Genomic DNA, 13543 nt, shown 5'->3' with positions numbered 1-13543 from the left:
TTATTCATCTATATGGATGGTTGAGACTGGCTTGTAGGATTTCTAACAATTACATGGTTTGTATTTTAAACTTCTCCTTCATATATATCTATACTACATTAATATGCATTTATACCATTGTCTTAATTACAACTATTTAAGCACAAAGTACTGCCATTTTATGCATAAATTTCAAAAAACTCTTAAGGACAAGTCATAAAACATAGTGTACAACTTGTTAATGCAAGGGTTATAAACCCAACTTTGAAAGATTCTCCACGCACGCGACTCTGCTCTTCGCGTGCGCATCTTCTCCTGCCCGATGCTCTCCACTCGCATGCGCATCTTCTCCTACCCCATGCTCTGCACTCACCCGTATAATCTCCTTCAATCGCCCTGCATCTGGAATAAGGATTCCTAAAGAGGAGTTGCGGCAGAAGATCACGATGCCGGAGTATTTACGTTTTGCTATACGTTACTCCATTGCCTCGAAAGATTTTGATTCTGGAAAGCATCATTATGACGGAACTACTACCGCCGGTGATAATCCGCTGGTCGTTGCCGCTGAGTGTCCGTTGGTTGTTTTTATTAACTCCAAGAGCGGCGGGCGCCATAGACCGGAGCTTAAAGCGAGGTTGCAGGATTTGATGGGCGAAGAACAGGTTTACTTCTGAATAMATATCTTAAAGTAAAGTTTAATTTGCCCTACGAGTACAAATCTTATTGATTTTGATTAAAGAGGGTTTTTGATTCAAGAAAACTGGATCGCTAAAGAGGGTTTTTGAAGTTGTATATTAACAGGATTTTGGRTGTTGAAAGTTWTCACAATTTGGATATTTAGTGATAAATTWAAGCTGGTTTCTRGATCTACATCTAAATGTTTCTGAAAGAGGTATGAACTGTGAATGTATGGAATCTGGAACATAAGGTTTCTGGATGACTATAATCAGAGATTTTATTTACAATGTTGCTTAGTGGTGATAATGGTCCAGTTGGCTAAGTGAGATAGTGCTGGTGGTCAATTAAAATTTGAGGGAACTGCTATTCATCCATTTTGAGGCTGAGGGAGACATGCTGGTGGTCAATTAAAACAGGTTTATATTTCTACAGTTTAATTTTGCTCATACATAATGGTTAAAATGTTTATATTTAATGTGTTGTACTTGGTCATACAGTTTATTGTGTAAATAGTATTCGCATAGCATGGAACTGAATTATTTTTCCAATTATGATATAGTTATTTGTTAATTAAACATGTTCTTTTCCTGAATATGTATTCCACATATCAGTTCTTGAGGAATGCTTGATTGACTGGTCCTCTAATACAAAGAAGATGAGCAAGAAGAACCCGCTTGTATACTTGGATGTGTCTGTGGATCGGGATCCTGTTTAAAGAATGGTTTTTGAGGTGTGTTTTGAGCCATGATATTTTAAAATTTTCTTTATGATTCATCTATCTTCTATTTATGATTGCTTTATGTCTTTTTCTTGCCACGAAGGGAGACATCTGCTGTAGATGGCTAGTATCACTGATTATAAAGGTCATGACCTCATTATGTTTATATGGTTTTGCAGCTCTTCTCAGATCCTAAATAATCTTAAATGTGTATTTATGTTTACTCAAGTACATTGGTTACTACTTAGCTGATCCATATATAGTATAAAGGTTGAAAGTTTGGTTTATGCAGAGATGAAATGTGTGTGTGTGTTTAGATACAGCAGCTGTTTGTTTAGATATAACAGTTGTTTGTTTAGATACATCAGCAAGTCATTTTCATTTATGCATGTCTATTTTGCATTTAAAATCCTGGAGCAACACATTACAAACTGCAGTTTTAGCACTAGCCATATACCCTGCTGTATTATAACACCCCTGTACATGCTTGTTTAATGGCAATATATATGAATCATCACACAATGAGCAGAAACTTTAGTAACTGCTACTTAAGGATATGTATGTATTAAGTGATCATGTATTGTTGCTTTCACTGTTCTGTATTTGAAGATGCTTCTGGGACAATTACTTATTACGTGATACTAATTTTGTATTGGTAATTTCACACTTCGCAGATATCAGTCCATTGATTCAGCACATCTCATGGCTTATGGTTTATTTGGACACACTTCTAACAAGTTTGAGAATAGATCATTTGACATGTTCATTCCCCTGGTAAGCTTTATACTGTATTTACTTTCCACCTTTGTGTATTGAAGTAGTTATGACTTAAAATTTTGTGTATTTATGAATGGATGGATGACTAAACTTTAAAACCCTATTCAGGTTTTTTGGAAARTAGGTGCAGGTGGTAGCATGCATTACATTGAAGTCCAAAACTGATATTTGACATATTGTAAGAGTCCATCTGCTTGCATTATTAAAACATGATATTGAGATGTTCGTTAATTAACTACGAGCAATGGTTGGCGAATGTAGTTGATCGATGTGGTATGCAAAAGCTTTGGAAGAGGATGATGGTTGGAAGTGCGACATTTTACGTGATCGTTGCTTGCAATTTGGCATTCAGAAGTGTTCATTAGTGCGAATGTTTTAGAATCTTGCAGSAATATATGATGRTGGTTGTTRCTTGTTAGTGAAGAAATTAAGGTGGGTAGAAACTGAAGATTTACAGGGAAGAWCTCTGAGTTCATAGTCATACTGTGAATATGATGATTTTTAGAATTTGTAGGTTAGATTTTATTGTTTAAAAGGGAATTTTTCAAGGTTACATTTGTTGCTAATATTTCTACTACATGTACTTGATATGATTGGTCTTAATCAATTACTATATAAATCACACATAGGATTTTGAAATCTCATTGGTATGGTTGGAATTTCACGGGATTTTGTAAGATTTATATATAATAATGTTTCAAAATATGTTTAAAACATTATATAATATGTAAAAACCAACTGTAACCTATATCATCGTTAAATCTTATCTTATAAAATCAGTGGAACTTCAAAATCGTTAAAATTCATGGCTCCCGCCGCATTGCGCGAGAACACAACTAGTATATATATATATATATATATATATATATATATATATAATAATTTGTAAATAATAAAATAACATAAAAATAATAAATATATATATATATATATATTTTTAATGTAAATATATATAAAATAAAATAAATAAAATAATTATTGAGGTGATATTTATCAAAAAAAAATTGATTGGCACAACTTTTAATAAAAATCACACCCCTACCAAAAAGGTGTCATTAGCACCCCCGTTTTTATATTATTATGGTCACTTTTACAAAATGATTGGTTTCAACTTAATAATCAATAAATGATTAGCTTAATTAATTAAGTTATATTAAGATGTTTGATTTTAACTTAATATTAAGAGATTGATTTAACATGTTAAGTCAGCTGATTCTATCTTAATTCATTAAGTTAACATTTTTTTTCCGAAATTACCTTTGTCTTAAAAAAATTAATCACATGTCTCATTAAGAAATACATAGTTTACTAACATACATGAATTAAAAATTGTAATTATACTAAAATATTTTATTATTTTAAATATATTTTTAATTATTAAATATTATATTATAAACTTATTGAATTCATATTATTTATGTTATTTTAAATAATTAATATTACTTTATTTTTTATTGTCATTTTAAATATTTATCAAACAATTTATTTTTCATTCAACATTTGTGTAGACATAGGTTAAAATGGTAAATTTTGTTATTCAGATATTTATTCAAAATAAAAATCAAACAACTATTTATATTGATTTATCCAGATTAATAGATTCAGAATTTAATGGATAAAAAATCAAACAACCCATTAAACAATTCAAACTTTTTTGTCCATTTTTTAAGCTGACAGTCTGCAATTGTGTTTATCAATAAAAGATGTTAGAAATTATGGTCCCCAATTTTGTACAATATCAAATCAATTTACATGTACAACCGTATTAATTGGTTTAGTACCGATTTAATTGATATCAATTATAGTTGGTTGGTGATAACGTATCAAGTACGTAAATTTGGTTGGTACACAGTATTGGAACTTGCGTATCATAGTAATACCATGGTACTTACTTAACTATTTACCGGTTTCGAGGATTTTTGTCGAAGAGATGCACTTTTAAGATGGATCAAAGGTCAAAAAAGTGGTATGACGTGTCTTTAGCAAAATTCCACCGTTTCGAAAAAAATTCTTCACTTTTTTTTTGTCGATTTCAATGGATTTTTTAAGTTTTATGGTTAATCACTTGATTTCGATAGATTTTTTAAAGCCTTTTTGTTAATTTCGAGAATTTTTTTTTGGTTTTTTTGGTTCATTTCGAGAGATTTTTTTTTTCTTCTGATTTTTGAGTTTATTTTGAATGACTTTTTTGGAGTTCCGGTTGACGACGTTTTCATCTTTCATAACCCAAAAATATTCAAATCATAAAAATCGGTTGAACGTCCGCCTCTGAGGATGTATAAATCAATAGACGACAAAAATCCTTTCGTTACGAGTTTAAGTATGTTTACACGTTCGTGATATTTATAAACGATATTTGAAAAAAAAAACATTTATAAATATAAATAATAAATAATTAAAATATTTAATTCGAAAGCAACAAAAAAAGCCGGCATCGAATGAAAACAAATATGGAATAAGGAAAACGACAAGTCAATCCAATTAAGCATCTTTGGAAAGCAAAATTAATTAATTCCATTTTAAAACAATTTCATGTATAAAAAACCCAAAACTTTCGATGTTGCATTTCATCCATCAACCAACACCACAAAAATGTTCGGAACGTTATCGGAGGAGACCGAAGTGAAGGTGCCGGCGAGCAAAGCGTGGGCTCTCTACGGCACCCTCGAGCTCGGAAAGGTTGTGACCGGAAAACTCGTGAACGCAGTCGATGTCGTCGAAGGTGATGGCGGTGTCGGTACCATTCTCAAGCTTACTTTAAAGCCAGGTATGCGTTACCGTAAAAATCTTAAATCACTTTTAGTAGATGATAATTAATGTGATTAATGAAATGATTGATTATACGCTGTTACATGTGTAGAATCAGGCTTCTCGTGTTATAGTGAGAAGTTTACGAAGGTTGATAACGAGAATAAGGTTAAAGAAGCAGAAGTGGTGGAAGGGGGGTATCTTGATATCGGGTTTACGCTTTATAGGATTAGGTTTGAGGTCAAAGAGAATCCGAATGATGACACGGGTGCATCGTGTATTGTGAAATCAACGATTGAGTACGAAGTTAAAGAAGAAGCTGCTGCTAATGCTTCTCTAATCACCAATGAGCCTATCATCGGCATTATGAGCATCGCAAACGAGCATCTCCTGAAATCTGGTTGATGGCAAGAATTGATTGTAACTGTTGAGAATAAATACAAGTTACTTTGTTTTGGTACTGTTCCATGTGGAGATGCATTTCGTATGGATCTTATGAATGATTTGAACCAAAAATACTAGATACCATGATTTTTTTTTTGATTAACCTGGATATCCAACCCGCTATGCAAGCTGACTAATCCCAGGGCGACCACCTGCTTTGCAGATAGCCCGGAGTCACCGCATTTGAACCTCCGTGGCCACAAAGGGATTTTTATTCCTCTTTGGATTTGAACCTGAGCCCTCCTAGTACTTTTGATCTTTGGAGCCAAGCTCAAACCAATCAGGCATCACCCTTGTGATTAGATACCATGATTTTTGTGCAAGGACGGTAAGAAACATGGAGTTTATTCATTAGTTGTAACTCAGAAATACAAATGGTCAGTCCTTGACAAGCTCGGTCTCTACAATACACAGTCAGTCCCAAATCCAGATCGGTTTGATAAAAAACATTAGGTCTAGTATGAGCCCGATGGGCCAACCGGTCTTAACTGGGAACGATCAAATTTAAAGAATTCATTAATTTTTTAAAAGTGATATAATTATTTTGGTGGAAGCAATATGCGATGTCCGGATTGATATGTCTTTGTCATGGCCCTCTTTGGTCCTTGTTCAGATTAATATTTGTTCGGTCTTCAGTATTATAATATGGGCTCATGGGTTGTTCACCAAACACTGATCAGATAAGCGTTTACTGACAAAAGTCACAAATCTAATTTTCCTTATGAGTAACATTCTCGATCATCAAAATGGATTGATGGTAAACGTTTATTATTACGTAAGCGTCTACCGGGTAAGACCGTAAGAGACATCAACCTCATTTACCCGGTAAGACTCTCGATCTTGTTTTTTCTCTTACCGGATAAAATTTTTAATCCTTGCTATATTTATCCGAAAAGGTAATTGAACCGATAAGCATTTACCAAAATACCATTTGGTCCTTGTTCATGTCAATATGTGTTCGGTCTTTTGTGTATCTTCATTTATATATGCCAGTAACTTCTTAAACCATTTTTGGCATCCAAAGTTGGCCTTGAAGTTTAAAATTATTTTTGTGTTATTTGATATTTTTAATTTCTAAATTATATTTTATACTTTTATAATTAGTTATTTAATTTAATTTATATCTTTATTTTTTTATTTTATATATTTATTATATTAAAATAAATAATTGTATATAAACTAAAATGCATTAAAACTATGTTTTTTTATAAATTATATCATTATAGTAGTCTCGTCAATACCTTCAAAATGAACTCAAAATCAAATTATTTTTTTATTTAAGCATACTATTAGATATTATGAATACCTACGAATTAATTTGTTTTATGTTCCTTATGTTTTCGTTTTAAAGAACTCACTGTCCCACATTTAACGCGACATGAAACAAGAACAAAGTAGGACATGGGACAAAAGAGGTTTTTTTTTTGTTCCACCAAAATTGGTGGAACAAGATGGGACAATAATGAGACAGAAAATAAAATAACCACAACAACCTACTTCACCACCGTCCATTGCCATCATTACAACCACCATCGGCCACCGACTACCACCAACACTACTACCGTTGGCCACCTCCAAATCCTTCTATATCGCAACAACCTCCTTCATGACCTCTACAACCACCGTCGACCACCAACCACCACTGTCCATTGCCATTTCTACAACCATCATTGGTCACCGAACACCACTGCCCATTGCCACTACTAGCGTTGGTCGCCACCACCACCACCATCATAACCAAAACCACCTCCACCACCACCATCAACAATATCAAATTTTTCATTCAAATTTGGTACCATTATATATGTATGTGTTCATTTATATGAAAATTGTGTACACATATTTATAAATTAAATTATTTAATATTTATTTTATTTGTATTAATGATAACTATTATATAATATTTAAAATCATCAAATAACTTTTGGGGGTAGCTTGTCTAGTTCTGTATCGTCCACTCCTAGTCGTACCAAACACCAGACATACTCTTGTTTTGTCTAGTCCAGTCCGGTCCTACCCTTTTGTCTTGTCCAGTCCAGTCCTATCATGTCCTGTCATGTCATGTCATGTCTGCATACCAAATGCTACCTTGATGAACCACAAACTTAAGCTTCAAATTCATAGTAACAACCATGAATAAAATTCTCAACTTATATTTTATTCGCAATTAAAAAACTTTAACATTACTCACTGTTTTTTTTTTTTTAAGTAAATGTATAGGCCACCTTGCTTGCACCTTGATAGTCTCAAGAATCTTTGAAAACTTAGGTGACGTTTGTTTTTTAAGAGGTGTTGAAGTCTGAAGTCTGAATTCACTTCTGAATTTTAAGAGGTGGTGCTGAAGTCTGAAATCTGAATCAGTCAGACTGTTTGTTTTTACGTCTGAAATCTGAAATCTGAATCAGTCAGACTGTTTGTTTTTACGTCTGAATTCTGAAATCTGAATCAGTAAGACTGTTTGTTTTTGTAAACTGAGACAAGCGACGTAAGGAGGCGATAGAAATAAGTGGTTTTAAGTGCTAGGGTTACCACTTAAAAATTCAGAGAAAAATAAACGAATTCAGCTCTTTATTTGAAAAAAAAACAAACGATCTGAAAGTTCTTATGTCTGACCGATTCAGACATAAGAGGAGATTAAGTGAAAAATTAAAAAAACAAACAGCCCCATAAAGCTAATGACTATGAAAAAGGTCCCCATAACAACATCAGTAGATAAATGATTCAGTTGTCTTTTGTATATAGATTTTCATGTCTTAAACAGTTTAATTTTTTTTTTCCATTTTAAACCTTCAACCCGCGATCGAGTTTATTAATAAAAATATATCAGGGATTGTTACAAATGACAATTTTATATCAAACTAAAGTATCTTACGTGTGTATCAATCGTATCAATTAATATGGTACTGATTTAATTTTTACCAATTACAGTCGATTGGTAGTATCGTACGAACAACGCAAATTCAGTTGGTACAGGATATTGAAAGTCACGTACCACTATAGTACCATGGTACATACTTTAAGTGTTTATTAGTTTTGAGTTTTTAATATATTAAATATTAAATAAAATAACTTTAACTAATCTGTTTAAACATCTGAATGTGTACAAATTTTATTATTCATAATAAAAAAAAAACTCTTAAACATCACATGTCTTACATAAATATTATAAATGTCATTTAAAATTTGAACAAAATGACAAATTTTTATATATGTAACTTGAAGTTAGTACAAAACCAGTACCAAATACATTTAATAAGTATGCGGCATATAATTTTACTTACCAACTATAATTAATTGATACACGATATTAGAGAAAAACCTTGATACCATACAAAATCCATCCTATAAGAGATCCTTAATCTTTCGTTACGATTAAGCATCTTTAGAGTATCTTCAACGGTTTTTTTTATAATTTTTCCAAAATACAGAACCAAAATGTAATTTTTTTAAAAAAGAATTACATTCATCTCTAACAGATTCCTTTATTTTAGAGATTTTAACATAAATTATATTATTATAATATATACTATATTATAAAACATTTGACAAAAACTCTTAAAAACCATTTTTTATACACGAAGTACTGTTTATTGGTGCATAATACTTAAAATTCAAAATTACAAGAAAATTGTGTATAAGTACAACTTATTAAAGTTTCATGTTTGAATTCGTGAAACTAACTATAGATAAACATAATCTAATATAGAATAAACATTTCATTTTAAATATAAAATATCTAAAATAAAATTAGTATAATCATTGAGTTATAACAGAATACTTAATTATTATATTTATAAAAAATTATATTCTTAAACCTAAATTAGATTACTTCGTTATTAAACCTAAATCAAATTATAATAAGAAAAACTAAATTAAAAAAATTACACAAAAAAGTAGAAATTTTAAATAATTAGTTTGGTACTAATATCAATAGATTTTTTCAAATTCTTATGATATCTTCATATTTATATCTTATGTAAAAGTAAAAACATTATCATTTTCTTAAAACCACATAAAATTGTATTATAACACCGAAGAAAGAAACGAAATATTAAAATCGATATGTATCTCGTTGCATTGCGCGAGTATCCTTCTAGTATTCTCTAATTTATCATTCCAATATACTTTTTTTTGAATTATAAAAAATAATAACTCAATCTCATTGATATAATTGAATAAAATAATTATTTCTCTACCTCTACATCAAATTTTAGATAATTATTTATATTTAGAGTTTTTCTTTTTACGATACTTTGTTTTAGAAAAAAAAAAAAAAAAGCTGTTGAAATATTTTAGAGAATAAAAACTCAATTTACTATTTAAAAAAAAGTGGTTGAAGTGAGACGTATAAAAACATTTTTAAATTATTTTTTAAAGGAATTAAAAATGGTGGATGAAAAGAAATATAAAATAGAGGAGAAAAAGACAAACGATCCAATTAGGAATAGAAAAGGACAAAAACAAAGTTAGTACGATTATAAATAATTGAAACTCCGATGGGCTTATCGTCAACTAACATCACAAAAATGTTCGGAACGTTATCGGAGGAGACCGAAGTGAAGGTGCCGGCGAGCAAAGCTTGGGCTCTCTACGGCACCCTCGAGCTCGGAAAGGCTGTGACTGGAAAACTCGTGGAGGCAATTGAAGTCGTTGAAGGTGATGGTGGTGCTGGTACCATTCTCAGGTTTGCTTTAAAGCCAGGTACGCGTTACCGTAAAAATCTTAAATCACTTTTAGTAGATAATAATTATTGTGATTATATATATATGTGTAGAATCAGGCTTCTCGCGTTATAGTGAGAAGTTTACGAAGGTTGATAACGAGAATAAAGTCAAAGAAGCAGAAGTGGTGGAAGGGGGGTATCTTGATATCGGGTTTACGCTTTATAGGATTAGATTTGAGGTCAAAGAGAATCCGAATGATGACACGGGTGCATCGTGTATTGTGAAATTAACGATTGAGTACGAAGTTAAAGAAGAAGCTGCTGCTAATGCTTCTCTTATTACCAATGAGCCTATCATTGGCATCATGAGCATCGCAAACAAGCATCTTCTGAAATCTGGTTGATAGCAAGAATTGATTGTAACTGTTGAGAATAAATACAAGTTACTTTGCTTTGGTACTGTTCCACCAGGAGATGCATTTCGTATGGATCTTATGAATGATTTGAACCAAAAATATCAGATACCATGATTTTTGTGCAAGGACGGTAAGAAACATGGAGTTTATTCATTAGTTGTAACTCGGAAATACAAATGATCGGTTCTTGACAAGCTCGGTCTCTACAATACACCGACAGTCCCAAATCGAGACCGGTTTGATAAAAAAACATTAGGGCTAGTATGATCCCGATGGGCCAACCGGTCTTAACTCGGAACGATCAAATTTAAAGAATCCAGTAATTTTTTTTAAAGTGCTATAATTATTTTCGCGGAAGCAATGTGCGATGTCCTGATTGATATGTTTTTGCCATGGCCCTCTTTGGTCCTTGTTCAGGTTAATATTTGTTCGGTCTTCGGTCTTAAAATATGGGCTCATGGGTCGTTTATCAAACACTAATCGGATAAGCGTTTATTGACAAAAGTCACAAATCTAAGTTACCTTATAAGGTAACATTCTCGACCATCAAAATGGATTGATGGTAAGCGTTTATTACTCGGTAAGTGTCTATCGGGTAAGACCGTAAGAGACATCAACCTTACTTACCTGGTAAGACTTTCGGTCTTGTTTGTTTTTCTTATCGGATAAGATTTTTAATCTTTACTATGTTTACCTGAAATGGTAATTAAGCTAGTAAGCGCTTACCAAAGTATGTATTTAGTAAACGACCCCTTATTATGGACCCGAAGGCCTGACCTTTGAGTTTGTTGAAAAAGATTCGTCAGCATTTGAAACTGTTATTTGATATTTTTAATTTTTAATTTCTAAATTATATTTTATATCCTTATAATTAGTTATTTAATTTACTTTATATTTTTATTTTTTTCATTTTTTTTACATATTTATCATATTAACATAAATAATCGTATATGAACTAAAATGCATTAAAATTACATTTTTTTTATAAATTATATCATTATAATAGTCTCGTCAAAATGAACTCAATATTAAATTATTATTTATTTAAGCAAACTATTAAATATTATGAATACTTACAAATTAATTTGTTTTATATCCCTTATTTTTTTCGTTTTAAATTTTACATCTTTATCATATTAAGAATATATAATCATATACCTAAATGTTATTTTTAAATCTTATTTTTAAAAATGCTAGACCAGTAGACCTTGTTGCAAGGTCTGAATGTTGAAAATGTTATATGACTATACCTAAATGTTGCATATGTATTCAAATTTCTGCTTGTACAGATTGACATATATCATAAAAGTCCTGCTTGAAAAAACAATTGATATTGATCTTGATAGGTTGAAAAAAGCAACTAGTACAAAACATTTTTTACTGTTGTTCTGAAAAAATTCACCTGCTCGAAAATTCAATTATTTTTTACCGAAAGCCAATAACCTAGATTATCTAGTTGAGTCGCAAAAGGAAGGTAAACTTAAACATGTAATCGACTAGGCCGAAGAGACTTGGGTCGCATCATGTAAACTTACGTTGTTTCAGGGGCCGTTTACCAAACGTTTACTCAGGTAAGTGAACACCAAGTCACATCACCTTACCTGATGAATATGAGAAGAACCAATAATCTTACCCGATAAGAGTGAGATAAAGACCAAAAGTCTTATCTAGTAAGTGAAAACGATGACTCTTACCATGGTAAGTGCTTACCGTGTAAATTGTTGCATACGATGTTATTTTGGTGGACTAAAATCTTACCCTGTAAATAAATTATATTGTTAAATTTTACCGATAAACACTTACCGGGTAAGTGTTTGGTAAACGACCCATTATTTTGCTTTTTCTAGAAAAGCTATATAAACGTGTCTCTTATGGAAAAATAATTTTATATGAGTTGATTCTCATTTTATTAAAAAATTATCTACGTATTTAAAATCAAAAGCATGTATTTAAGTATTTAGCATAAATATCATAATGAGTTATTAAGAAACATTTTTTTGACATATTCTCGTCTTTTGATGCAATGGTAGCAATTTAATTTTTACCAATTACAGTCGGTTGGTAGTATCGTACGAACTACGCAAATTTGGTGGGTACACGATATTGAAAGTCGCGTACCAATATAGTACCATGGTACATACTTAAGTATTTATTATTTTTGTGTTTTTAATATATTAAATATTAAATAAAGTAACTTTAACTATTTTGTTTAAACATTTGAATGTGTACAATTTTTTTTATTAACCTGGATATCCAACCCGCTATGCGAGCTGACTAATCCCAGGACGACCACCTGCTTTGCAGATATCCCGGAGTCACCGCATTTGAACCTCCGTGGCCACAAGGGGATTTTTATTCCTTCTTGGATTTGAACCTGGGACCTCCAGGTACTTTTAACCTTTAGAGCCAAGCTCAAACCAATCAAGCACTACCCTTATGGTTAATGTGTACAAATTTTGTTATTCACAATAAAAAAACTTTTAAACATCACATGTCTGACATAAATATTATAAATATAATTTAAAATTTGAACAAAATGACAAGTTTTTATACATGTAACTTGAAGTTGGTACAAAACCAATACCAAATACATTTAATAAGTACACAATATATAATTTTACTTACCAACTATAATTAATTGATACACGATATTAAAGAAAAAACTTGATACCATACAAAATCCATCCTATAAGAGATCTTTAACCTTTCGTTACGATTAAGCATCTTTAGAGTATCTTCAACGGTTTTTTTTTTTTTTGTATAATTTTTCCAAAATAGAGAACCAAAACATAATTTTTTTTAAAAGAACTACATTCATCTCCAACAGATTTTTTATTTTAGGGATTTTAACATAACTTATATTATTATAATATTTGTCTAATTTATCATCCCAATGCACTTTTTTTAGAAATTATAAAAAATAATAACTCAATTTGATTGGTAGAATTAAATAAAATAATTATTTCTTTCTCCCAACATCAAGTTTAAGGGGCTGTTTGGAAGTTGTTGAATGGTTTGGTATTGGTGCAGAATGATTAAGTGGTCAGAATGATTAAGAGGCTCTCATGATATGATGCAAAATGAAATATAATTGTTTGGTGATTGTTTACAATAAAATTA

The 13543-nt window shown here is 31.1% G+C and overlaps 2 protein-coding genes across 2 annotated transcripts; both read left to right on the top strand.

The window, feature by feature from the left end:
- Positions 1–4727: 4727 nt before the first annotated feature.
- Positions 4728–5410, top strand: LOC112521292 (S-norcoclaurine synthase 2-like). Its single transcript, XM_025130062.1, has 2 exons — positions 4728–4919; positions 5013–5410. The coding sequence occupies exons 1-2, from the start codon at positions 4745–4747 to the stop codon at positions 5303–5305; spliced, it is 468 nt and encodes a 155-aa protein (XP_024985830.1). The 5' UTR covers positions 4728–4744; the 3' UTR covers positions 5306–5410.
- Positions 5411–9842: 4432 nt separating this feature from the next.
- Positions 9843–10472, top strand: LOC112521291 (S-norcoclaurine synthase 1-like). The gene is made up of 2 exons (XM_025130061.1): positions 9843–10045; positions 10119–10472. The coding sequence occupies exons 1-2, from the start codon at positions 9871–9873 to the stop codon at positions 10409–10411; spliced, it is 468 nt and encodes a 155-aa protein (XP_024985829.1). The 5' UTR covers positions 9843–9870; the 3' UTR covers positions 10412–10472.
- The last annotated feature ends 3071 nt before the right edge of the window (positions 10473–13543 follow it).

Source organism: Cynara cardunculus (assembly GCF_001531365.2).
Source record: "Cynara cardunculus var. scolymus isolate 2C chromosome LG 11, CcrdV1, whole genome shotgun sequence".
Taxonomy (NCBI): Eukaryota; Viridiplantae; Streptophyta; class Magnoliopsida; order Asterales; family Asteraceae; genus Cynara; species Cynara cardunculus.
This window is presented reverse-complemented; position numbering and strand designations above follow the sequence as displayed.

Bases quoted from the DNA above. Each gene is read 5' to 3' on its own strand.
- LOC112521291 (XM_025130061.1), top strand. From the start codon at position 9,871: ATGTTCGGAACGTTATCGGAGGAGACCGAAGTGAAGGTGCCGGCGAGC. The intron at 10,046-10,118 runs GTACGCGTTACC...ATATATGTGTAG, and splicing joins CAGGTTTGCTTTAAAGCCAG to AATCAGGCTTCTCGCGTTAT.
- LOC112521292 (XM_025130062.1), top strand. From the start codon at position 4,745: ATGTTCGGAACGTTATCGGAGGAGACCGAAGTGAAGGTGCCGGCGAGC. The intron at 4,920-5,012 runs GTATGCGTTACC...TTACATGTGTAG, and splicing joins CAAGCTTACTTTAAAGCCAG to AATCAGGCTTCTCGTGTTAT.